Source organism: Cricetulus griseus, chromosome 6, assembly GCF_003668045.3.
Source record: "Cricetulus griseus strain 17A/GY chromosome 6, alternate assembly CriGri-PICRH-1.0, whole genome shotgun sequence".
Taxonomy (NCBI): domain Eukaryota; kingdom Metazoa; phylum Chordata; class Mammalia; order Rodentia; family Cricetidae; genus Cricetulus; species Cricetulus griseus.
Window position 1 is genome coordinate 87,061,494 of NC_048599.1, and position 25,749 is coordinate 87,087,242.

The following is a 25,749-nucleotide window of genomic DNA, read 5'->3' on the forward strand; positions in this document are numbered from 1 at the left end:
TACATGCTAACAATCCCCTTATGCCAGCACCAGTTGTTAAAGATACTTCTTTTCTTCTGCTGTATAACTTTAGCTTCTTTGTCAAAAATCAAATGATCATAGGTGTGTACATTGATATCAGGATCTTTGATTCTATTCTATTCCCTTGATCTTCCTGTCTGTTTTTGTACCAATACTAGGTTGTTTTCATTAATCTAGATTTATAGTAGTGCTTAAAGCCAGGGATGTTGATGCCCACAGTTGTTCCTTTATTGTACAGGATTGTTTTCCTATCCTGAGTTGGTTTGTTTTTCAATATGAAGTTGAAAGTTGTTCTTTCAACGTCTATGAAGAATTGTGCTGAGATTTTGATTGGGATTGCATTGAATCTGTAGATTGCTATTGGTAAAATTGTCATTTTTACTATGTTAGTTCTACCTATCTAAAAGCTTGGGAGATCTTTTGATTTTCTGATGTCTTCTTGAATTTCTTGCTTTAGGGAAGTAAAGTTCTTGTCATACATGTCTTTCACTTGTTTGTTTAGAGTTACCCTAAGACATTTTATGTTTTTGTGGTTATTGTGAAGGGTGATGTTTCTCTGAGTTCTTTCTCAGCCTATTTATCATCTACATATATGAGGACTACTGATTTTTTGAGTAAATCTTGTATCCTGCCATGCTATCATCAACATCAAACTAAATTGAGAGAAACTCAAATAAATTCCACTAAAATCAGGAAAAGGACAAGGCTGTCCACTTAAGTTGTCTTCATATCAACTTAAAATAGTACTCAGGAGTTCTAGCTATAACCGTAAGAAAACAAAAGGAGATTGAGAGGATACATAATGGAAAACAAGAAACCAAACTTTCACTAGTTGCAAGAAATATGACACTTTACCTAGGTGACCCAAAAAATTACCAGATAACTGCTACAGCTGATAAAAGCAGACTTACATATCAATTGTTAGACAATCATTTAGGCAACACAGAAGGCAAGGAAATTCAAAGTAGTAAGGTGCTGATTTTCTGAATCACTCTATTTATAACTTACAAATCTGTTACCATTCTCTAGTTTCCAGAGTTCTTTTTAAGGACAAATCTTTTTGACAAACCTTCTGCATACTCCAGATGGCTAAGGGCTTCTATCTGGAAGTCTAGAAAATAAATTGTTTCTAGGAGCACCCTGTTTACAATCCCTTAACAGGTCACCTCACCTACCACAATTAAAACATCTGGCATTATAATTTTAAAAAAAAATTTAGAAATCACTTCTCATATTAAATGAGCACCATAAGCATGAGATCCAATATCAGGTTATTTCTAATCCATTAATCTATTGGTGCTGATCTTTTTTTAAAGATCTAATCACTACTTTACCTTCTGAATTATCATTTTCAAAAGCCAAAGATTCAATTAATATTTGTTTGACTTCTTTATCTGTTACAATTCTATCTATAGCTGAAATCACTCTTTGCAAAATATCAGCGAAGTCTTCTTTTGGTCCTTGTCTAATTTAGTAAAGATTCAGACACTCTTCCTGATTTTTCATCCTCTTCCCAAACATTTAAAGCTGCTAAATGACAACACCATGGGTCCTCAAATACAAGCTGACTTTGCAGTTCAGCATATTGAATTTCCCATAGAAGTTGGTCTTGGGAAATGTTGATGTCTCTAGCCCTATTTTGTAGCTCTATGACCCTAGCTTCCTCTGTCTATCATGTTCACTGTTGTAACTGAGGACCAGCTACCACTATTCCTTTAGCTAAATCTTTTTTGTCCTTTTGGCTTACCATGTGAGGCTGCTTCCTTATATCTCCTCAAATCTAATATTTCTGTAGGAATCTTTTTAACTCCTGATAACCTCAGTAGTATCTTTTGTCTCCTGGTCATTATTATATAGTAACTAGGTAAAGTAAGGTTGGTTTACTAATAACCTTGTGCCACCCTTCTTCTGTTTCTTTCTGGAGTCATTTGGTAGGTTCTTGCCTAAATTTCTCTGTCAGTGCCCGAGATTTTTTTAAATTTCATTAGTCTTTTTTAAGGCTTATATGTTTTCAGTCAACTTTTAAAATTTTTATTAGTTAAGTCTTTCTAAAGTTTGTGCCTTATCAGTAGTAAGTCTAAGGCTTGCATCTTATCAGTCAAAATTTCCTTTTTTGGCACTGTATTCATACCACATTTTTAATGGATAAAACATGAATCATCAAACTGATAGTAGTCTTAAGCAACATTATGTCAATCCCAACTAAGTCAGTTATCCCATCATTAGTTTTTCCATTTTCAAGCCATCCAGTATAGCACTGTTCAGAGTCTCAATTCCCTGCATTGTGATACCTCCCATTCTTAATTTTGGAAATACTTTTAATTTTAATTTTGCTTAACTGTCTACTTAAGAATTTCTCAGGTTTCTTACCAAATCAGTTTGCCTTCAACACCAGTGCCAGCATAGAGCTCAGTGTTGCTTCTGCAATGCCAGATTGGGAGCCTACCAGCAGAGTCTCTGCAAGCTATGTCAGTGCCTGGAGCTCAACCTCATGCTGCCAGCAGCTGCTTCCTGTAATGCTAGCTGCTGTGGTTTCTCTGTACCATGTTGTAACACCACATGTCATTTTTCTGTTGGCTTAGTGTCTGTACCTGAATCTGCTTATACTTGAACTACTCTTTGTGGCTCCATAACATCACCATCAACACCTTGACCCCAGGATGCAGGCTTTTTTGATTTCTCATCTTGGTTGCATTGGCTTTCATTACAGTCAAATGTGGGCTTTAACTAAGTCTTCATTGACCTATTAACCAATAGAGACTCAGCAGATGTTGGGGTGACAACTTGCAAGATCAGAGAAGCCAAAGGAGCAACCAGTTGACTTTTCTTTGTGGCCAGAGTTCCAGCAAGAGAAGCATGTCTCCACTCACCTCAAATGAAAAAAAAAAGAGTATGAATCTCTAAGTCACTCCTTACTCCTTCCTGTATATCTCTCTATCCATCTTCCTCTGTCCTCAGTACTTTCTATTAGTAATCTGGTTCCTGTCAACTGGTTCCTGCCTCTGCCTCATGACCCAAGTTTGATATTATAACACAGTCTCAGATTTCATAGTGAAATCAAATATCCATAGCAGGTTTGGGGGGATTAGTGGAGCTCTACCAGGGAACTCCTACAGCTGAAAAACACCTTCAGCAAAGTAGCAGGATACAATATTAACTCAAAAAAATCTGTATCCCTACTATATACAGATGATAAATGCAAGAAGAATGTAATCAGAGAAAATTTACCCTTCACAATATCCACAAGCAACATAAAATATCTTGGGGGTGACACTAATCAAAAAAATGAAAGACTGTACAAGTTCTTACTGTACAAGTAAGAACTTTGAGTCTTCAAAGAAAGAAATTAAAGAAGGTACCACAAAATGGGAAGATCTCCTATGCTCTTGGATAGGTAGAATCAACATAGTAAAAATGACAATCTTGCCAAAAGTAATCTACAGAGTCAACTCAATCCCTACCAAAATCCCAACACAGTTTTTCAGACCTTGAAAGAACAATACTCAACTCTATATGGAAAAACAAAAAAACCTGGGATAGCCAAAACAACTCTGTACAACAAAAGATCTTCTGGGGGCATCACCATCCCTGACTCCAAGCTCTATTATAGAGCCATAGTTCTGAAAAAAGCTTGGTATTGTCACAAAAATAGACAGATAGACCAATTGAATTGAATTGAAAATGCTGATATTAACCAACACATGTATGAACACATGATTTTTGACAAAGAAGCTAACTCTATACAATGGAAAAAAAGAAAGCATCTTCAACAAATGGTGCTGGTACAACTGGATTCAGACATGCAGACAATTGCAGATAGGTCCATATCTTTCACCATGCACAAAACTTAAGTCCAAATGGATCAAAGATCTTGATGTAAATCCAGCCACACTGAATCTTCTAGAAGAGAAAGTGGGAGATTACCTTCAATGAATTGGTACAGGAGACTGCTTCCTGAATATTATACCAGTAGCAAAGACATTGAGATCTGCAATTAATAAATTTGACCTTGTGAAACTGAGAAGCTTCTTTAAGGCAAAGGACACAGTCAGTAAGACAAAACGACAGCCCTCAGAATGGGAAAAGATCTTCACCAACCCCACATCTGACAGAAAGCCGATTTCCACAATACACAATGAACTCAAGAAGCTAGCCACCAAAACACCAAACAATGAAATTAAAAAGTGGGATGCAGAGCTAAATAGAGAATTCTCAAAAGAGGAATCTAAAATGGCTGAAAGACACTTAAGAAAGTGCTCAAAATCCTTGCCAGTCAGAGAAATGCAACTCAAAACATCTCTGATATACCATCTTACACTGGCCAGAATGGCTAAAATAAAAAACACCAATGACAATATATGCTGGAGAGGATGTGGTGAAAAAGGAACACTCCTCCATTGCTGGTGGGAGTGCAAACTTGTAAGACCACTTTGGAAATCAATACCTCTCAGGCATGTACCCAAATAATGCAGGTTCATATAACAGGTCATATGTTCAACCATGTTCATAGCAGCATTGTTTGTAATAGCCAGAATCTGGAAGTAACCTAGATGCCCCTCAACTGAAGAATTGATAGAGAAAATGTGGCGCATTTATACAATGGAGTACTACTCAGCAGAAAAAAATGCAACGGAATCTTTAAATTTGCAGGCAAATGGATGGAACTAGAAGAAACCATCCTGAGTGAGTTAACCCAGTCACAAAAAGACAGACATGGTATGTACTCATTCATATATGAATTTTAGACATAGAGGAAAGGATTACCAGCCTACAATCCACTTCACCAAAGAAACTAGGATACAAGAAGGACTTTAAGAGAAAAATGCATGGACCCCGGAGAACGGGGAGGGGCAGGATCTCCTGACCTAATTTGGAGCATGAGGGTAGGGGAGAGGGTGCTGGCAGAATGAGAGGAGGAGAAGAGGAGGGGAGAAAAGGAAATGGAGGAGCAGAAATGTTGAATTGGGAGAATAGAGGAGAGCAGCATGAGAGATACCATATCAGGGAGCCATTATAGGTCCAAGGAGAGATCTGTCACTAGGGAGATTTCCAGAGATCTACAAGGATGAAATGAACTGACAATCTAGGCAATGATGGAGAGGATAACCTAAATGTCCTTCCCTTATAATGAGACTGATGACTACTTTATATGATATCCTAGAGCCCTCATCCAGTGGCTGATGGAAGCAGAGGCAGACACTCACAGATATATACTGAACTGAATTCTGGAACCCACTTGCAGAAAGGGAGGAATGAAGATCAAAAGGGTTAGTACCAGGCTGGTGAAACCCATAGAAACAGCTTGTCTGAACAAGGGGGAGCACATGGACCCCAGACTGGGAGGCCAGTAGACAATTGATCCAGACCCCTGAACATGGATGTTAATGAGGAGGCCTCTGCACTCTATGGGGCCCCTGGTAGTGGATCAGTATTTTTCCCTGGTGTAAGAAGGTACTTTGAGAGCCTGTCCCACGTGAAGGGATGCTCTCTGGGCCTGGACACATGGACAGCCTAGGCCCAACCCAGTATAATGTGGTGGAATTTGGGGAGCCCCCATTGAGTGCCCTATCCTGCCTGTGGAGTGGAGGGGATGGGGTGGGGGACAGTTGGGGTAATGTGGGGAGGGGAGGGAGAGGGTGAGGGAGAAGGGATTGACATGTGAAGCAAGATTGTACTTAATTTGAAGTAAAAAAAAAATAATTAGAGGATGTGAAAGGGAAACAACCGCCAAAGAAAGCTGTGAGCCAAAGTAGTAACATAATATATCCACAGAGAAATTGTTAACCTACCCACTAGATATGGCATCCTACTGAGATGCTTGTGATTAAGAAGGGCAAGTTGGACATTGATTTATAGGCCATTTCTAGTTTCTTAGAGAAACAGTTATACCTTAGAACTGTCTGTTGTGAGGAATTCATCCAAGCTATCAATATGCAAAATTGGAAAACCTCAAGAGCCCACAATATTGTTTTCTATATAGTTAGCTTGTCACTATTGCTGTGATTCCTATATATGATTGTTTACCATAATCCACATTTTCAGCTAATTTTTTTAGGGCCAGTAATGATCACTAGTTACAATTCACTGAGAGATATCAGCACATATCCTGCTTTGTCAGATTTTTGTTTGTCTGAAATATCTAAATTTGCATGTAAATAGTCGCCTCTAATGGCACAATTCACTTTATATTATTTTTGTTTGCTAAGCTACAAGACACAAAAATATTCACATGAACTTCTTTTTTTTTGTTTTTTTGAGACAGAATTTCTCTGAGGCTTGGAGGCTGTCTTGGAACTAACTCTTGTAGACCAGGCTGGTCTCAAACTCACAAATATCCACCTACCTCTGCCTCCTGAGTGCTGGGATTAAAGGCATGTGCCACCAACGCCTGGCAACATGAATTTCTTCAATGACACTTTTTGAGACAGGATCTCTCTATAGTCCTGATTGTCCTGGAATTCAGTCTGTCCTCAACTCACAGAGATCTTTGTGCCTTGATCCCTTGATTGCTAAGATTCAAGGTGTTCACCACTGTGCCCACCTTGAGGATTTCTTACAATGGTCACAGAAAAGTAAGGCTCAAAGTCAAGTAGCACAGTATGTACTTTAGTTTTTAGAGACTAACTGTAGTAACACATGTTTGACCTTTGTCTCATCAAGAGATTTCAAGATCATTGAGGAATAGAAAATATGTATTGGATAAAAATTCACAGTGGGTTTGTGCTAAGAACTAGGGAGAACAATTCACTCCAGCAAGGAACTGCAACTATTGCATGGCAAACTTGGTATTTCAAACATTGAAATTTAGCTCCAGACCACTTGAAGATATTAGAGGCAATTACAGTTCTGTTATATTCCCCCACTGAATCTAACCAAGTGTCTGGCATAGGTACTAGACTGATTTTCACCATAGGGGAATAAATGCATTGTCCATAATTTGCTGAATTTTATTATTAGTCCATTGAAAAAATATCCAGATGGCCTGTCACTTCTAAATGATTGATTGAAGATCTTAACAAGAAGTTTTTGGAAACTATGAAGCTAATATAGCTGCTGAATTTCTATGTCAGCTCCTTATTAAAGCATATATATTAGAAAATCTAATACTATAATTAATTCTCATTCTGTCTCCTTTTCTAATAGAGAAAATTAAACTGCAAAGGTAAAATATTCCATGCTAGATACGAAGAACTCACCGTCTCTTTGCAAATCTACACTGCTGCCACTATTCTGACCACATTAAAATCATTGTAATAAACGAAGTGATACACAAAAAGTTACTTGAACTTTCATATTGTTGGCATTCTAATGATGATATTTGGGCCTATATACTCCCTTTGTTAGTTCTGTATTTATTATGGATAAAGGATGTTGGGAAAGAGAAGACATTGGGGCAGATAGTGTCTAGGTTTTGTATTTGCCTTGAATGCAATGGAGTTGTTTGGACAGAGGGTACTGGGCCTCTGTCCAATTTGTGTTATAATTTGGCAGGGTACAGAGATAAGATTGGGTAGAAAAATATGGATTAATATGTAAGAATCTTGTGGTTTGGTAGATGTGTAAAGAGCATCTTGGCTGACACCTAGCGTTCCCTTGGCATGGAGGTAGGGAAACCCAGGCTAGTATTGCACTGGTTGTGAATCTAGGCTATATCTGGTGGGTTGAATAAAAGGAGGGGGTCAGGCAAATTATGGTGTAAGCCTAGAAGTTAGCTGTGGCATGTGTTGTCATGGTGATATTAGGATGAATCATAGTGATTGGTACCCTGAGGACTAGAGGATTGTTAACATGCAGGTATAGTTGGTTATAGTAGGTCAGGCAACTATATGTAGAAACTGGGTTTGACTTGGCTAGAGAGAGAAGTGAAGATTAGGTTGCCATGAATATTTAGCATGCTATATTCTGGAGAAGTAACTAGAAAGTCTGGGTATGGAGTATGGTAACTGAAGCTGAACAAAGCCACCTGTGGATAGATGCCTGAATGGCAAATATCTCTAGATATTGGAGACAGTACAGGGGGAAGTTATCAGACTAGACCTTGTCATGACTGTGGGACCATTGCTGGATATGGTTGGTTGTAGAAAACTGAGAATTGAATTGAAGGATATTCACAAGTTTAAAACCAGGAAGAGAAAAACTCTTATATGTTTCTTTTGAGAATTCATTACAGATCACTGGACATGTGTGTTTACAGAGTTATGTATATACCCATAAAGATATTAGTGAATTGCTGACTCAGGTAGTCATGCTATTGTACACAATATCCAAAAAGTCTTCATTGTTGATCACTGAGAAGTATTCTATCAATTATCTGCCATTTACCTTTTATCCATTTGTAAACATGTATGTACGTGCATGTGAATGTGCATGCATTTCTATGTGTGTGTGTTTGTTTGTGTGTTCTTATATGTCTCTCTCTCTCTCTCTCTATATATATATATATATATATATATATATATATATATATATATATATATAGTATTCAGCATCTCCAAAAGAGAGTCTAAATATTTAGGACAGGAGGACTTTAATAATTACTTCATTTTAATTGGCAAAATTATTTGAATTTATAACATTCAATGTGATATTGACATAATTTTGGAGAAGTCAATGATCCTCGGGGACATTATGCTAAAATGAATAAGTTGTTAAGCAGAAACTTGATACAATAATTTTTCAGTATTTAAATCCTTTGAATAGTTTTGCTTGCTCATTGGCTGTCAAATGTCTTTGTAATTGTTAAAAATATTTTCAGGCTTCAACACAATTACCTTTCTATATGAACTGTAGAGAGATGTATAATTAAATTTTAAAATATGTAGAAATATTAGCAAGACCTTTGTTTATTAATGTTTTCTTTTGTTGTTTATTTCTTTGTTTTTTCTTATATGCAGTTTAGCATGATATAAAAAACTTTAAGTGGAAATCATTAGTATGTGTTTGAGTTCAGATGAAAAAGACACAAAATACCATGTCTTCATTTCAATTCTCTATCTAAAATTATCTTTTAGATAATTTTAACCTCAGATTTTACCTCAATATGTGCCTATTGTCTGTTTATTAAATTTACTAACAACGAAAGTATCTTGATTAGGCATGTACCTATCTTACAAATAATTAATTTGAAGTTGCTGGGTTTACCTAATTTGTTATGCAAACTCTCAGTTTCCAGCATTAGTGGAACCTATTACCTGCCATTGTGGACCTAGTATCTATACCTTTGTGACACAGAATATCTAATCTGGAAGTAAGCTCATGGGAGCATCTACTCACTGATGACTAAATAACAAGCTCAATAACAGAGGAAGTTGTTAATCATTGTTAGTTTTTTAAAAAATAACTATTTCTTGTAGAATTATTCAATTAAAACATATAGTAATTAAAGAGCTGAATGCACAATATGAAAGTCATTATAGTCTTATCTCTCACATAAATTAGGACCTCCATCAAATGCTACCATACCTACCAAATGGCAGAACCATTATATCTCCAACAGTTAGACTATAAGTACCATCTTCATGGACAGAAGTAACAACTCTGCACCCCAAAGCAGCTGTGCAGAACCTCTCTCACCATCAGTAGAAGACTATGTTTCCTTGGGTGATTTTGGGAACAGGGACTGAGGTTGCCTCCTCATCATGTATGTTTTAAACATTACCTGCATCAGTTAAATATTTCATACTTCAACTTTATATCATAATCAATATACCTGGAAATTTGTTTTCTTATTATACAATTTTCAAATAAGCTTGGCTGTTAACTAATCATTCTTGGCAAGATTCAAAGCTGGTATCTCCAGGGATTATTAAGAATAATTATGTCCAAAAGAGATGATCTCATTTTAATTTGTTCCAATTATTTTAACAAGCTTATCTACTTAAACAGTTTTGGCACTAAGAAAAGTCATTGACAGTATGTGAATATAAATGGAAGAAATATTTTCCTGATCAAGACCTTTTGGATGCATTTAGCACAACTGACAAGCTGACAAAAAGAGAAACATTAGTACAATTAATTGTAGGGTTGTGAACTTTAATTAACATGACCATATAAAGAGTGTTAACACTTTCTAATTATTAGGTGGACTTTTTCTACACATGCAAATAATACATTTTTGTGTTTTTATGAATAAATTATCATAGACTGTAACAATATCCACCTACCTATTTGAGTAAGTCTTAACATTAAATTTAAATACTTTGTATTTAAATTTTAAGTTTGATATCCTTATATTACTCTGAAAGACTAAGATAAAAGAAATTTTGTGGAAATTTGTTTCCTGTGATCTGTTGGTGCTCTTTCCTCATCTATTATATTCCTATCTTGTCATGTGGTCTGTGAAGTCACATAGATACATTAAATATTTGCAGCTCTAACGTAGAATATTTTTGATTTTTATGGAACAAAATCAGAACAATGTTGTGAGTGCATGGCCACAAAAAAAGCAATGAAAGTTAAGATTTCTCTGATACACTGAAATGTAGTTGATATTTTAACTCATAGGGTATCAAAGGAAGAATCTAAATTGGAAAATAAAGATTCTAAACAAAGATATTCATTGAAATTGTAGGTATATTTGCTATCAGTATCACAGAATACTCATTTTTGTATAAGGAAGATGCAAGGTTATGTTCTATTTTCCCAGATAACAGGTGATATATTTCACATATTACAGGTGACAGTGACTCATTATTTTTATTTTATGGGACATTGTGTGTTGTGTGCTTTGTTTAAAAGGATGCATTATGACTTTAGATAGTTTAAACAGAGAAATTAACATTTCTGTATACTCACAAGTACCTAAGATGTAGAAGATCGCATGTCTATTATATTTCAGTTGTTTCCTGTTATATTTTATGTGTGTATATTAAAATTGCTCAGTGAATATGTTAGTATATGTAAATAGAGAAAAGTGTATAGTCCTGCCTCTCCTGCTACCACAGAAGTTTGGTATTGTGTACTACTGTATATGATATTAAAAAGGAGATAATTTTTCTAGGTAGTTTACCTTCTACTCTCATGTCTTCTGGGAGTATATGATTTTTTTTCTACTAAAAGTCTAAAACACAAAACTAAGAGAAAATTTAATATTGTTCCATTTGATACTGAGTAAAATTGACTAATATGTTTATTTCCCCTTGTATATATATTTTGTCAAGTGATATGCTTTTATCATCTTTATGGATGATGAAATTTCAGTGCTAGGCAGGGTGTCTTTTTAAAATATAAGATACTTTTTAAAAAAAGTCATGTTCTCAATAATGGATTATACTATTATTTTTCAAGAACTGCATTAATGGTAGTTCAAAATGAAAGCAGTCATACTATTCTTTAGTGTTTATAGAAATAACCCTTTATAATATATGTTACATATTAAGTCTAGTATTGTGTAGTTTATGTCCTCTGCTTTTTACTATTACATAAATAATCATATAAGAATCTAGAAAGTTTTGCTTCTTGAAAACTAATTATGATCAATACTGAAAGCCACAAAACTTTGTAGAAGTAAAATATAGAAGACAGAACTGCACATAAGTGATGATATCTCTATGTTCTGTGACAGGAATGTCTTTGGCAGATGGGAACTTCAAGAATGACAATGATAGATTTTTTCTGACTCAGATGGAAGCATAAATGTGAATGAGACACGTATAAGATGCATCCCAACTGCTTCTCAGCTGCTCTGACTCTGCACATGTACTTTTCTGTTATTAAGTTCATGCAAATGGTATTTTGCTTGATGTTAGTCCAAATATATTTCTTCACAGGTAAATATTGATAATATTTAACTTACAATAAATGACTCAGTGTATGTTTAAAAGAAATAATTCCTAAGATACATGGGTTTAATTCAAGTCCAGAAGTAGTTCATGAGGCACACATATGCTGTTTTTCTCTGACCTAGACTATGCCTACATTCCTGTTTATTGGACAGAAATTCTCATGATTTATTTTCACCTGATGCTTTAGCCAACACTGAGATGGCAGAGGGGCTGGGCAGCATGTAGGCATTTCTTAAGAATACCAACAGACTCTCTAGGAGGTGGATATTATGAAATTCCCTGTAGTACAAATGGTGAAGCAGAGGTGGAGGGAGACTAACTAATACTTTCAAGATCAGGATGATACAAAATGAATGAACCTCATGCTGTCACCATGTGTGTGGTTTCAAGTTTTGCAGCTTTTGTTAATATTCTATTTCTTTCCAAGTAATTCTCAATTTTATTCTTGCTATACCATGTATAATAAAATTAGTGATATTATTCTCCATGGTAGTTATTAAATTCCATTTTACATTATTAGTATCATTCACAAAGGAGTAAGAAACTTGGAAATAGTGTGTAAATGTGAAGAAACAAACATGACAACAGAAGAGAAAGGGAAGAGGTCGAAAGGAAAAGTGCTATAGACCATTAGAGACTATGAAACTAGGAAATACTTTGAAAAATTGTTTAATCCACTTGGGTTTGGCCAGAAATAGAGATATGTTTGTAATTGTGTTTAGAAAATTAACTCAACCATCACCTTTGCACTCTGGCTGTGAATTTTCTTTGACTGTTATGATGTTGGGGATTCAAGTAATAAATTCCCATGTGAGGACCCTCAATATCTACAAGAAAAAAACTGTGTCTCACTCATTCTTTAGCCTCTCTTTTCTATTACCCTCTGTCTCTCTGCCTGGCTTTTCCTGAGAGGTCTGGAAAAATTATACTGCCTGCAAAGGCAGGATTTGTGAGAGTGATGGGTTAGTACATCTAAAGTAAAAATGTGTGGAGAAAACCTACTGGTGGATGTTTTTGTGTTACTAATTAATAATAAACAAGTTTGAAATTGAATTGTAACTACTAAAATATGTCAGATTACATCAGTAATTGCTATAGGTAATTGGGTGCTCAATAATATTGGAGATATTTGGTGCAATTCAAATATACTAATTTTTTTGATTAAGGGAGATACATGATGACTAAAATTATCCTTTGAGGTCTAGTTCCTGATAGTGCAATACAAGAGTAGTGACATGGATCCTTAATGATCAGTGCTTTGTGGGCACTACACAAGTTCATATTTAAAAATGTTGTTCCATCGTATTAGCAGCACAAATTCTTGCTGTTTGTTACTTGACATACTTGTGTTTAATGCCACAATAATTTTTTAAGTTTAAAGGAGAGACCTTTATTTCTGTTCATTTGCTGCCATCAGTGCCATGGTGTGATATGCTTTAAGTGACTACTTTTAAAATATGGGTGACAGAGATACCTCTGTCTGCTTTTGTGTCTAGGGATTCACTGATGTTGAAATAAACCTAGTGGCAGGATATGTTCTCCTGATTTTTTTCGCCTCTGGAAGAAGCCTTATAGAAGATAAATGGGCCAAAACAACAATGTCACAGAATTCATCCTGCTTGGATTTACTCAGAATCCTGCTGGACAAAAGGCATTATTTGTTATGTTTCTACTCATCTACATTGTGACAATGGTGGGAAACCTTCTCATTGTGGGGACAGTGATTGTCAGCCCCACCTTGGGCTCCCCAATGTACTTCTTTCTTGCCTCTCTGTCTTCCATGGATGCTGTTTATTCCACTGCCATCTCACCCAAGTTGATTGTAGACTTGCTCTATGACAAGAAGACCATCTCTTTCACAGCTTGCATAAGCCAGCTCTTTATAGTGCACTTATTTGGTGGTGTTGATATTGTCATCCTGGTGGCAATGGCCTATGATCGGTATGTGGCCATCTGTAAACCCCTGCATTATCTGATTATCATGAATCGTCGTGTATGTATCCTTTTCTTAGGGATGGCCTGGGCTGGAGGTTTTGCACATGCTATGATTCAAGTTCTTGTTGTGTGTAAACTTCCTTTCTGTGGTCCCAATGTCATTGACCACTTTGGCTGTGACATATACCCACTATTGCTACTTGCATGCACTGACAGCTACTTCATTGGCCTCTCTGCCATTGTCAATAATGGGGCCATGTGTATAGTTATCTTCATCCTCCTCCTCCTCTCCTATGGAATCATCCTAAGTTCTCTCAAGAATCATAGTCAGGAAGGCAGGCGTAAAGCTCTATTCACGTGCAGCTCCCATATCATGGTAGTTTTCCTCTTTTTTGTTCCATGTATTTTCATGTATGTTAGGCCAGTCTCCAGTTTTTCTGTTGATAAATCCATTACTGTATTTTATACAGTTGTCACGCCCATGTTGAATCCTTTAATATATACTTTGAGAAACTCAGAGATGAAAAAATCTATGGAGAAGCTCTTACAAAAACTTGTAAGTCCTGATAGAAGAAGACTTTCTTCTTGCTGCTTCTTTTACTAAGCACTAGGTAACAGTCATGAATAAATTTTAGAGGTGTATATTTCATTTTGAACATTTACAATACTCAATATTGTAAAGTACTTTTATTATCAATTTTATTTGTAAATATTGTACTTTGCTGTGATTTATTTAGTAATTAGTGAAGCTGCTTATAATACAATTCACTACTTGCTATCCCTTTTAACCTTTTCGATGAATTGCCTATTTTAATTTGTTAAAATTTCAATAAATATTTTTCTTTAAAATATTTTATACAATATATATTAATAATGTTTTTATTTTTTCTCATATCTTTCCAGATTCATCTACCTTCCCTCTGTCAACAAAGTTCATAATCTAACTCTATCTCCCTCCCTCACTTTTTCTGTATTTTCCCTCTCAACCTTTCATAACCTTACATTAAAAACCATCAAAATAAACAACAAAATACCAAACAAGATAAAAATGTCTAACTAATGCAAATAACCCATTGCACACACACAATGCATACAAAACAAAACAAACCTTGGAGTTATTTTCTGTTTGCCAACTACTCTTGGGCATGAGGCCTGAAATGGAGTGTAGTGATACACATAAAAACAGGGCATTGACAATATTGTCATTTCCTCTCCCAGCAGTTATCAGTTATGGATAGATTCTCAGTTAGCTATGGGACTTTGTATCCACTTTCTCTTTTTCAGCACAGGGATTTTGTGTGGCTTAAATCTTTAGAGTTTCTGTCCATTCTGTCATACTCTCTGTGAGTCTATAGCTGCATCAGTGCCAGTGAAGTAAGTTTTGAAAAGTAATAAAATATATCTTATTAAATAATTCTATTTAAACAGCATTTCCACAATAAGAGTATCTTTGTTTGGTGTTGTGTTAACTGTATAAATAGTTTAGAGAAGACCTGATATCTTGATCTCAGTAAATCTTTTGGGGAACCAGAATAGGAATAGAATAGGAACCTGCAGCTACCTTTCTGCAGGCACTAGAACCCATCATTAATTTTGATCTCAGTTTGTTTTCATCACTCAGAAGTTCCAAATGTTTCCTTTGCATTTTTGTAATTTGTGTTATTTTAATTAAAATTTTAAAATGCTTTCTGTCCTTCATTTTTTGGTAATGGTGATAAATATGGAAGGAAGTTGCAAGGAATTCAGATGCTCTATCATGCATCTTTATACAATGTGATAAAGTATTTGTTAATTCCTTGGATTTTCTAGATAAAAATGATACCATATAGAAGGAAGTATTTTTGTTTCCAGCAAATGTGACAACCATATACAAATATGTATATCATATCTCATCATAGTAATGTATTAGTTAAAATTGAAAAATAAGGATCATCATTTGGAAGATACTCCCTAGTTTATTTCATGGAGGCAGTCATAATATTTTTATAAATTATGCCAATAAGAATGGCTTAAATTTACTTCCTGTTGTCTGGGATCAACAGCATCTTTAGGAAACCCTCTAAAAATTGGGATAATTGGCAAGTCTTGGGAGAGCTAACTTTAATATTTATTGTTCAGGCTCTGTGTAATGGGAAAGTGCATGGCTTTTCTCAATGCCTAGCTAGAGTAGTCTGTGAGACTGGACAACCTCATCTAGCCACCTTCAAATTGTGCTGAACAGTCCCACATGAGGATTCTGCAGAATTGTTGATCAATTCATGTTTGTCAATAAGAAATCGGGAGTCAGAGATCTGGGTCCTCTGTCCAAAAGGGTCAAGATCCTCTCTCTGCCCTGCCTTATACTTCCTTTCTCTTCTCTTTACACAGTCCTCCAAACCTTTATGGTTAATTTTGGTCAGTTAATAGCTAGCTTCACCCTCTGACTCAAAGCAAGCTTTATTTGTCAGAATATAATCAAAATACCACACAAAAATTGTTACAGTTGTTACTTGGGAAAAAATGGAAGAGCCATTCCATGTAGTTCAAGGAAAATCTTTTGAACTTTGTAAAAGATATTTAAAGAATAGAAGTCTTTTTGAAATTTACAGTACTTGAAGTGTACAATTGTTACAATGTAATGTACTGAGAGGATGCTGTATGTCTAGTCTAGTTTTGGATACTACACAGATCATATTGTGACCTTAAACTGCCAACATTCTATATATGTTGGTTCATACTCTCAGAGTTTATTGACATCATTGCTTTGTAGGCTTCTTAAACACAACACTTCAGCTGTGTTTTGTAATATAATATGCTTTAAGTAATCAGTTTTAAATATATGAATGAGAAATTACCTTTGTTCTTCCATATATAAGTAAGCTGAGATTTTAAGAGGGATGCCAATATCTATGATATTATTAGAGAAGAACTATGGAGAAATTCCCCAAGAGGAACTCAACATATGGTTACTGAACAACTGCTATTGGTTACTAATACAGAAGATGTTGATGAAGATGTGCCTCTGGCATAATGGAAATGAGTATTTTGTTCATAATTAACATCAAGTCCTGTTCTCTGAGAAGTTATCTCTGAAGCAAATATTATAGGAGACTAAATGGGAGAGGAAATCAATGTTATGGAGTTTATCCTGCTGGGTCTCACTCAGGATGCTGCTTGTCAAAAAGCATTCTTTGTTATGTTTTTACTCATATACATTGTGACAATTGTGGGCAAACTGCTCAATGTTGGGACAGAGATTGCTAACCCCATTTGGCATCCACAAGGTACTTCTTCCTTGCCTTTCTGTTATTCAAGAATGCTGTTTACTCCACTGCCATCTTCTCAAGTTAAAGACTTCATTTATGAAAAAAACAAACCATTTCCTTCACAACTTGTCTTGTTTAGCTTTTTATGGAGCACTTACTAGGTGTGCTAAGTTCTTCATTTTGTTGATGATGCCCTATGATTGATATATGACTATCTGGTAGCAACTATAATGTTTGACTCTCATGGACCTCCAGGTTTGCACAGTCTTATTTTTGGTGTCCATGAGGATTTTTTTATGGTCTTCTTCAAATCTTCTCTTTGTATATACTTCTTTTTTGGACCCAATGTTATTGACGACTTTGACTGTAACATGTACCCAATATTAGGACATGCATGTACTGGTACTTAATCTTTCACCTCACTATGGTTGCCAATAATGGAACAATGTCTGCAGTGGTCTTTATCCTATTCCTTGTCTCCTATGGAATCATTCTAAAGTCTCTTAAGACTCACCTTCAGGACTGGAGATGCAAAGGCCCCACATCTACAGCTTCCACATCTTGATGGTTCTACTCTTCTTTGTTCTTTACATTTTCATGTATATAAGACCTGTGTCTAACTTTCGTAGTGGTAATTATATTACTGAGGTTTATAAATTTCCTTTATAAAATCCTTTAATATATAACCTGAAAATCTTTAGATTGAAACTTGTATAGCAAAGCTGTGAAGTAAAATGTTCACTAAAGGCATAATGAGAACGTGTCATCACTGAACATGCTACTAATGGTAAACAAACATTCAGCAAATTACTTTAGCAGTATAAATTCCAATGTTATGCATTTTCAATAATACTTGACATTGTGAATATTGTGATATTTTTGTCAATGCTGTACTCTCTTCTATTCTCCCCCTGACTAGAGCTAAAAGAGATACCATCATAGAGGGAGCCATTATAGGTTTAAAGAAAATTCTGGCACTAGGGAAATATCCAGAGATTTACATGGTTGACCCCAACTAACAATTTAAGAAATATCTAGTGCCTTCACCCAGTAGCTGATGAAAGCAGATGCAGACACCCACAGCTAAACTCTGAGCTGAACTTTGGAATCCAGTTGTAGAGAGGGAGGAGTGATGAGCAAAGGGGTCAACACCAGGCTGGAGAAACCCACAGAAACAGCTGACCTGAACAAGGGGGAGCTCATGGACCCCAGACTGATAGTTGGGGAACCAGCATAGGGCTATTTCGGACTCCCTGAAGAAGGAAGTCAGTTTGGAGTCTGGACAATCTATGGGGCCACTGGTAGTGGATCAGTATTTACCCCTAGTACACAAATGAACTTTGGGTGCCCTCTCCACATAGAGGGATACTCTCTCAGGCTAGTCACACTGGGGAGGGTCTAGTCCCTGCTCCAAATGATATGACAGATTTTTCAGATCCCCATAGAAGGCCTTACCCTCCCTGGGGAGCAGAAAAGGTTGGAGATAGGGGTTCAGTGGGGGTCAGGGGAGGAGAGGAAGGAGAGGGAACTGAGATTGACATGTAAAATAAGCTTGTTTCTAATTTAAATAAAAGAAAATAACATTCTGACTTGCTTTGGAAAGTGTTATATTTCCATGTTTATATCTGGTGTTGTTAATTTGGTCTCTCCCTTTCTTCCTTCTGGTTGATTGAATCAAGTGTCTGTCAGTGTTGTTTGTTTCCTCAAGGAACAATCTCTTAGATTTATTGATTCTTGTTGTGTTGCTTTTTTCTGTCATTGATTCTGCTCTGTATTTAATTATTTATTGCTGCAAACTGAGTTTGTATTTGAATTGTTCTTGTGTTTCCAACTTATTGAATTGTATTATTATTTCATTTATTTGTACACTTTTCATTTTTTAATGTAGGTAAATAGTGGTGTACATTTCTCTCATAAGATTGCTTTCACTGAGTCCCATAGGGTGTGTGTGTGTGTGTGTGTGTGTGTGTGTGTGTGTGTGTGTGTGTGTATGTGTTTGGTATGCTCATTTTGTTTAGTTACATGATATTTTTCATTTGTTTAATTTATTCTCTGACCCATTCTTCATTTAGTTATAAGTTTTTAAATATCAGTGTATATGCATATTAATAGGTGTTTTTTCTTCTGTCAATATAAAGGATATTTTGCATTATAGATAGATAGGATTTAGGGAGTAATTTCAATGTTTTGCATTTGTAAATTTTTTTTCTGCAATAGGATGTGGTAAATTTTAGAAAAGTTTCCATGTGCAATGCTCATTTTTTATGCTTAGGCAGTGCTTCCTTTAAACTACTGTTAAGGGTAGGCAGCAGATAGATATATTTTATTTCTTGGTCAACTTTTGATTGAGAGTTGAGGTGATTATACTTAAAGTTATTAAAGTGTTGCTAATAGTTGTCATTGTGTTATTGACTTCTAGAGTTGTTTGTGTTCTCAGGGGTATTTTGTGTTTTAGTAATTATGGCTTTGTTTTTCCTTATACAGTCCATCTATTATGTTTATGCCTTTCTTCAGCCTAAAATAATGCTTCCTGTATTTTTCTTCTGTGTAGTTTGCTAGGTAAAATATTATTACTAAAATCAACACAGAGAGGAAAGGGTTTATGTGAAAAGTATTTGGAAATGGCTTATACTTCTATGAAACAGTTCATCAGTGAAAGCAGTTAGGGCAGGAACTAAATCAGGGCAGGAACCTGGAGGCAGGAGATGATATGGAACCATGAAGGAGTACTGCTTACTGGCTTGCTCAGCCTGCTTTCTTATAGAACACCATCTGAGGAATGACACCACCCACAATGAAATGGATCTTCTCCATCAATCACTAATTAAGAATATACCTCTAGCTAGATCCTGGGGAGGCACTTTCTCTATTGAGTTTGCCTCCTTCCAGATGAATCTAGCTCATATCAAGTTAACATAAAATTAGCCAACACATATATGTTGTGGAAAACTTTCTTGTTCAATCATGACAGATAATTTTGCTGGGTATAATGGTATAGTCTTTCAGGACTTGAAAATGCATTGTTCCAGGCTCTTCAAAATTTTAAATTTCCATTCAGATATCAGATGCTATTCTTATGGGTTTTTCTTTTTGTGGTTTTTTTGCCTTTTCCATGCAGCTTTCAATAGACTTTCTTAGTTATGTGTACTTAGTGTTTTAATTATGATATGTTTTGGGGATTTTTTTCTTTCTGGTCTTGACTCTTTCGGTTCACTCTGCTTCTTATCTTTATAGGTGTGTTTCTTTCCCTAACTAGGGAAAGAATTCTTCTAAAACCTTGTTGATGATCTGGTCTATCCCACTGACTTGAGATTCTTCTTCCTCATATATGCTTACAATTGGATGTTTGTGTATATTTCTTCATAGTGTCCCACATTTCCTGTGTGTTTCTCTCCAATCCTCCATTTGTATTGCAAATTTTTCATGTTCCTCGTTAATGTGGTCTAGATCTTCTATTTTATCCTCAAGAACTGATGTTCTGTCCTCTGCTTGATTCATTCTCCATGTTAAATATTCCTTTGGGATTTCTAATTTGGTATTTCTTTCTTTCTTTCTTTCTTTCTTTCTTTCTTTCTTTCTTTCTTTCTTTCTTTCTTTCTTTCTTTCTTTCCTTCCTTCCTTCTTTCTTTCAGAATATCCCCTATGCTTTTAGTGGAAGAAGCCAATTGAGACCTCAAATTTTCACTGACTGCATAATGATTGGCTGTCTCTCTCTGTATCTATTTTCATCTACTGCCAGAGTAAGCATCTATGCTGATGCTGTAGAAGGTATGTAAGTATAGGAGACTATCATTAGAGATAATTTCCTTACTTTTATTTTCCTTTTCTCTTTTTTGCCAGTGATATTTGACTTTATCCTAGGTGTATGTCCCTGCCATCCAGGCAGTGTTGGCCATGGGTTCCCTCCCATGGAGTGGGTCTCAGGTTAGACCAAGTTAAACACTTAAAGAAATGTTCAACATTCTTAGCCATCAGGGAAAGGGAAACAAAAAAGACTTTGAGATTCAAACTTATACCTGTAGAATGGCTATGATGAAAAATACAAATGACAGCTTATGCTGCAGAGTATGCAAAACAAGTGGAACAAATTTGTATAGACATTTTGGAAATCAATATGGCAATTTCTTAGAAAATTGGAAATCTATCTTCTTCAAGACCAAGCTATACCACTATTGGGCATATACCCATAAGATGATGATCATACCACAAGGACATTGATATTCAATAATATTCATAACTGCTTTAGTTGTAATAGCCAGAACCCAGACACAATGTAGATGCCCCTCAACATAGAATAGATAAAGAAAATGTAGTACATAAACACAATAAAGTATTACTCAGCTGTTAAAAGAAATGACAGCAAGAAATTTGCAGGCAAATGGAACTGGAAAAAACTCATCCTGAGTGAGGTAACCCAGACCGAGAAAGACAAACATGGTATGTATTCATAAGTGAATATTAGATGTTTTAAAATAAATGATAACCATGTTACAATCCATAGACACAGAGAGGCTAGGTAAGAAGGAGGGCTCAAGGAGATATTCCTGCATCTCCCTCGGGAGGGGAAATAGGAGAGATCTCCTGCAGTTGGTTTTTTTTTTTAACTCTTTAGGTGCTATCCACCCAGCTCCCAAATAAATACATGGAGACTTATACTTATTTATGAATGCCTGTCCCTAGCTTGGTTTGTTTCTAGCCAGCTTTTCTAACTTAAATTATCCCATTTATTTTTAACTACATTTGCCTCTGGGATTTTACCTTTCTTTATTCTCTATATCTTTCTATCCTTCCCATTCTTTGGCTTGCTGTATGTCTGGGTGTCTGGCCTCTGGTGACTTCTCCTACTCCTTTTCTTGCTCTTCTCTTTTCACTCTCTTCCCAAAATTTCTCCTCATATATGTTTTCTCTGGTGGCTAGCTCCACTTATTTCTCTCTCCTGCTAGCTATTTGCTTTTCAGATATTTATTAGATCAATCGGGTATTTAAGGTAGGCAAAGCAACACAGCTTTACAGAGTTAAACAAATGCAACATAAAAGAATATAAGACATCTTTGAATCATTATACAAATATTCTACAGCATAAATGAATTTAAGACATCTTAAACTAATATTCCACAACAATCTCTTGGGTATATTTGGGGTGGCTTATGATGGGAACTTAAAGGATCTGGTTGTATTACTTTTTAATTGACTTGGTGACTGCACTTGAATGTACTGATATTTTCACTACTTTCTGTGGTCCCTTTGCCTCACAGTCAGTGCTCTGCCACTCAGGCCTTGTCCTGGTGGGATATTTGCCTGACTGACACCGACTCTGCTTCTGCCACCAAATGTAGTTTTGTTTGTTTGTTTGTTTGTTTTTTATTTTATTTTATTAGTTCTAGTTAGGGGGCTTATTTCAAGTCCCTTCTCCCTCTCCATCCACTCACCCCACCCTCCTCCCCCACCCCCAGCCCACTCCTCACCCCATCCACCCACCACTCCCCAGGAAGGGTAGGGCCCTCAAAGGGGGCTCTGCAAAGTCTAACTAAGTCTCTACTATTCTACTTAGAGATATACTCTCCAAAGTCAATGTTGGCATGAAAGCTTGCTAGCTCAGAGAAGCCAAGAAACAATCAGCTAAGACCAACAAGAGACTGTCTCTGAAGCTGTTCCAAACAAAGAAGACTGCCAAAATCTTACTCTCTTCATACTCCTTCCTGTGAATCTCCCCATCTGTCTTAGCTTCTCCATACTTGCTATGGCTAATTTCTGTGAAGTAGTTTCTGGCTCTACCTCCTGACCTAAGGTTGATTTTATTAGCAAATGCTCAGTTTCATAGTATGCTCAAGTATCTTGAAGCATTTTACCATTTTGTCTAAATAAAAGGAAAGTTTTTTAACTCTAACATGGAAAAACTTTATGTAAAAAGGACAAAAATCTGGTAAGAATCATATTGTCCAGTCTAATTGTATTTGGCAAATTTGGAGAAAGTATCAATACTATGTTAGTGAATCCTAGATTTTATACCTAAACTACTTTCTATCATAACATGTACTACCAGCTGAAAATATCCTTTTACACCTTTAAATATTTTCTTAACAAACTTAAAATTTATGTCTTTCAATCTTTATAAATTTTACACCTCCTTTGTGTGTTTCCTTTTTGAATTTGATAACAGAGAAAATGATAAAACTGTAAGTATCTAGTCTTCAACTTCCTATGAAGAATAAAATATTATCTGTGTAAACAGAAGTGCAGGGCAAACAACTTTCAAAACTATGTAAATGACAGAATCATCTGGCTACTTGGCCAGTCACCCAAGATTCCTCTGCAATTTTAGAGCATCCATCTTTGATCTACAGTCCTAAATATAAGACAGACTTTTTTTGGTGTGGGAAGTTTGAAGGACTTTCCTACCTTGTTATGATAAATTTCAATAGTGGACTGATTTCCTTTGTGTCCTGCTTGTCCAAGTTGAATAGAATACTCTCATCAGTTGGAGCAAGGGAATTTTCTTGACCAGATAGCTAGCTTTTCCTCATTGAAAACAATCTCTGTATACCAAATTTGATGCTCATCATCTCCTTTGGGGTAGATTGGTGCTGCCAGGAGCAGATATATTTCATTGTCATGAAAAATTAAAATGTCTTAAATGCCATATTATGTAGGTCTTTAGATAGACCACATGTCTATCTAAAATGTATCTCTGCTTAACTTTGAAAACTCATACAAAAGGCTAAATAAAGCTTGTTTCTGTAATTAGCTAAACTATTACATGACATGACTACAATTTAGATTATTATATGTGACTTACCACTAACCTGCATTTCTTAATTGTCCTAGACTGTTCGTAATAGTACATTTCAAGGAAAAGAACTTTACATTTCATTTTAAAATGGGTTGCATAGGTACAATACATTAAACAGAGAACAAACATATATATACATATATAATAAAACAACCCTAAAGTTGTATCAATATAAATAAAACCATATCAATGTAAAATAATTTAGAATTGTAGTTTCTTTTTAGTTTAAAAGTAGATTCAATTATTTACCTTTTATCCTGCCATTCCAATATGCTACTTCTTTTTTGTCTTTTCAGGAAGAGATTCTCAAATCTAACCTCCTTTACTTAGTTTTTTTCTTGTTTATGACCAACAATAACTTATAAGCAAACTCCCTAAATTATGACAAACACTCATAAGCCACTGAATGACAAAAAATTACAAACCCTAATTCTTGGGAATGTTGGTTTTGTGTTCATAAAATTACTTTCTGTTGCTTAGGGGTGATAGAATCTTTAGGAGACCGTGAGAAATTTGGAATAATGATCAAGTCCTGGGAGAGCTGGTTGTATCATTTTTTCATCCAATCTCTGTGTGTCACAAAAGTTCAGGACTTAACTGACATCCTGGATAGAATAGCCAGTGTGGGTAGACCACCACAGATAGCTGTGGATCTCTGCATTTGCTTCCATCAATTATTGGATGAAGGTTCTATGATGCCAATTAAGGTAGTCATCATTCTGATTACAGGGGAAAGACAGTGAAGGTACCCTTTGTATTGCCTAGATTCTCAGCTGGAGTCATCCTTGTAGATTCCTGAGGATTTCCTTGTGCTACATTTCTTGCTAACCCAATAAAGGCTCCCTTCACCTCTCCTTAGGTCCTCCTTGTTACCTGCCTTCTCTGTGGGCTGCTTTTCCTTTGCTTATGTATAATATTCACTTATGAGTGAGTACATGCAATGATTATCTTTCTGTGTCATGGTTATGTAACTCAGGATGGTTTTTTTTCTAGTTATGTTCAAGATCTCCTTGTTTGTTTTTTTTTTCTTCTTTTTTTTAGGCCAAAGAGTGCTCCATTGTCTAAATGTGCCACATTTTGCTTGTCCATTCTTCAACTGCTGGACATCTAGGTTGTTGCTCAGGTTCTGGCTATTACAAATAATGCTGATCTGAAAACAGTTCAGCAAATATCCTTGTGGTATGAGTGTACCTCCATTGGGTGTATGTCCAAGAGTTGCATTGTTGTGTTTTGAGGTGGATTGATTTGTAATTTTCTGAGAAACTGTCATACTGATTTTCAAATTGGCTGTACAAGTTTGCACTCCTACCAGCATGGAAGAGTGTTCTCCTTAATCCACATCCTCTCAAGCATTAGCTTTCATTAACGTTTTTCATCTTAGTCATTCTGATAGTTGTAAGATAGTAGCTGAGAGTCATTTTCTTTATAATTTTGCTTAACTGTCTACTTAAGAATTTTTCAGTTATCTCACCCAACCTGATGCCATCAGTTTGCCTGCAACAGTAATGCCAGCAGAGTGCTCAAGGTTGCTTCTACAATTGCAGAGTGGGAGGCTACAATGTGGAGTCCATACAAGCTGTGTCAGTGCCTGGATTTCCAGGATCAAGGGATTTCCAGCCTCCAATCCCACTGCCAAGGAGTCTGAAAAACAGGGAGGACCTTAAGAGAGATATGCATGGTGCCCAGGAGAAGGTGAATGGGACATTATCTCCTGAGCTGATTGGGAGCATGGGGGAGGGGAGAGGGAGCTGGGAGAAAGAGAGGAATAGAAGTGGAGGGGCGAGGAGGGCATGGGGGAACAGGAAGGCTGAGTAGGGGGAAGAATAGAGGAGAGCAGGATGAGAGATACAATAATAGAGGGAGCCATTACATGCTTTAGGAGAGATATGGCTCTAGCGAGATTCCCAGAGATCTACAATGATGATACCAACTGGCAAACTAAGGAATACTGGAGAGGCCACCTTAATGTTCTTCC

At 36.0% G+C, this 25,749-nt stretch overlaps 1 protein-coding gene and 1 pseudogene across 1 annotated transcript; both read left to right on the forward strand.

The window, feature by feature from the left end:
• Positions 1-13,386: 13,386 nt before the first annotated feature.
• Positions 13,387-14,343, forward strand: LOC100757708 (olfactory receptor 4A8-like). Its single transcript, XM_027421068.1, has one exon. It carries the CDS (start codon positions 13,387-13,389, stop codon positions 14,341-14,343), a length of 957 nt encoding a protein of 318 aa, XP_027276869.1.
• Positions 14,344-16,833: 2,490 nt separating this feature from the next.
• On the forward strand, positions 16,834-17,757 carry LOC100767480 (annotated as a pseudogene).
• Positions 17,758-25,749: the final 7,992 nt, after the last annotated feature.

What these genes read in the sequence shown, in the direction of transcription:
- LOC100757708 (XM_027421068.1), top strand. Translation starts at nt 13,387, where the DNA reads ATGGGCCAAAACAACAATGTCACAGAATTCATCCTGCTTGGATTTACT.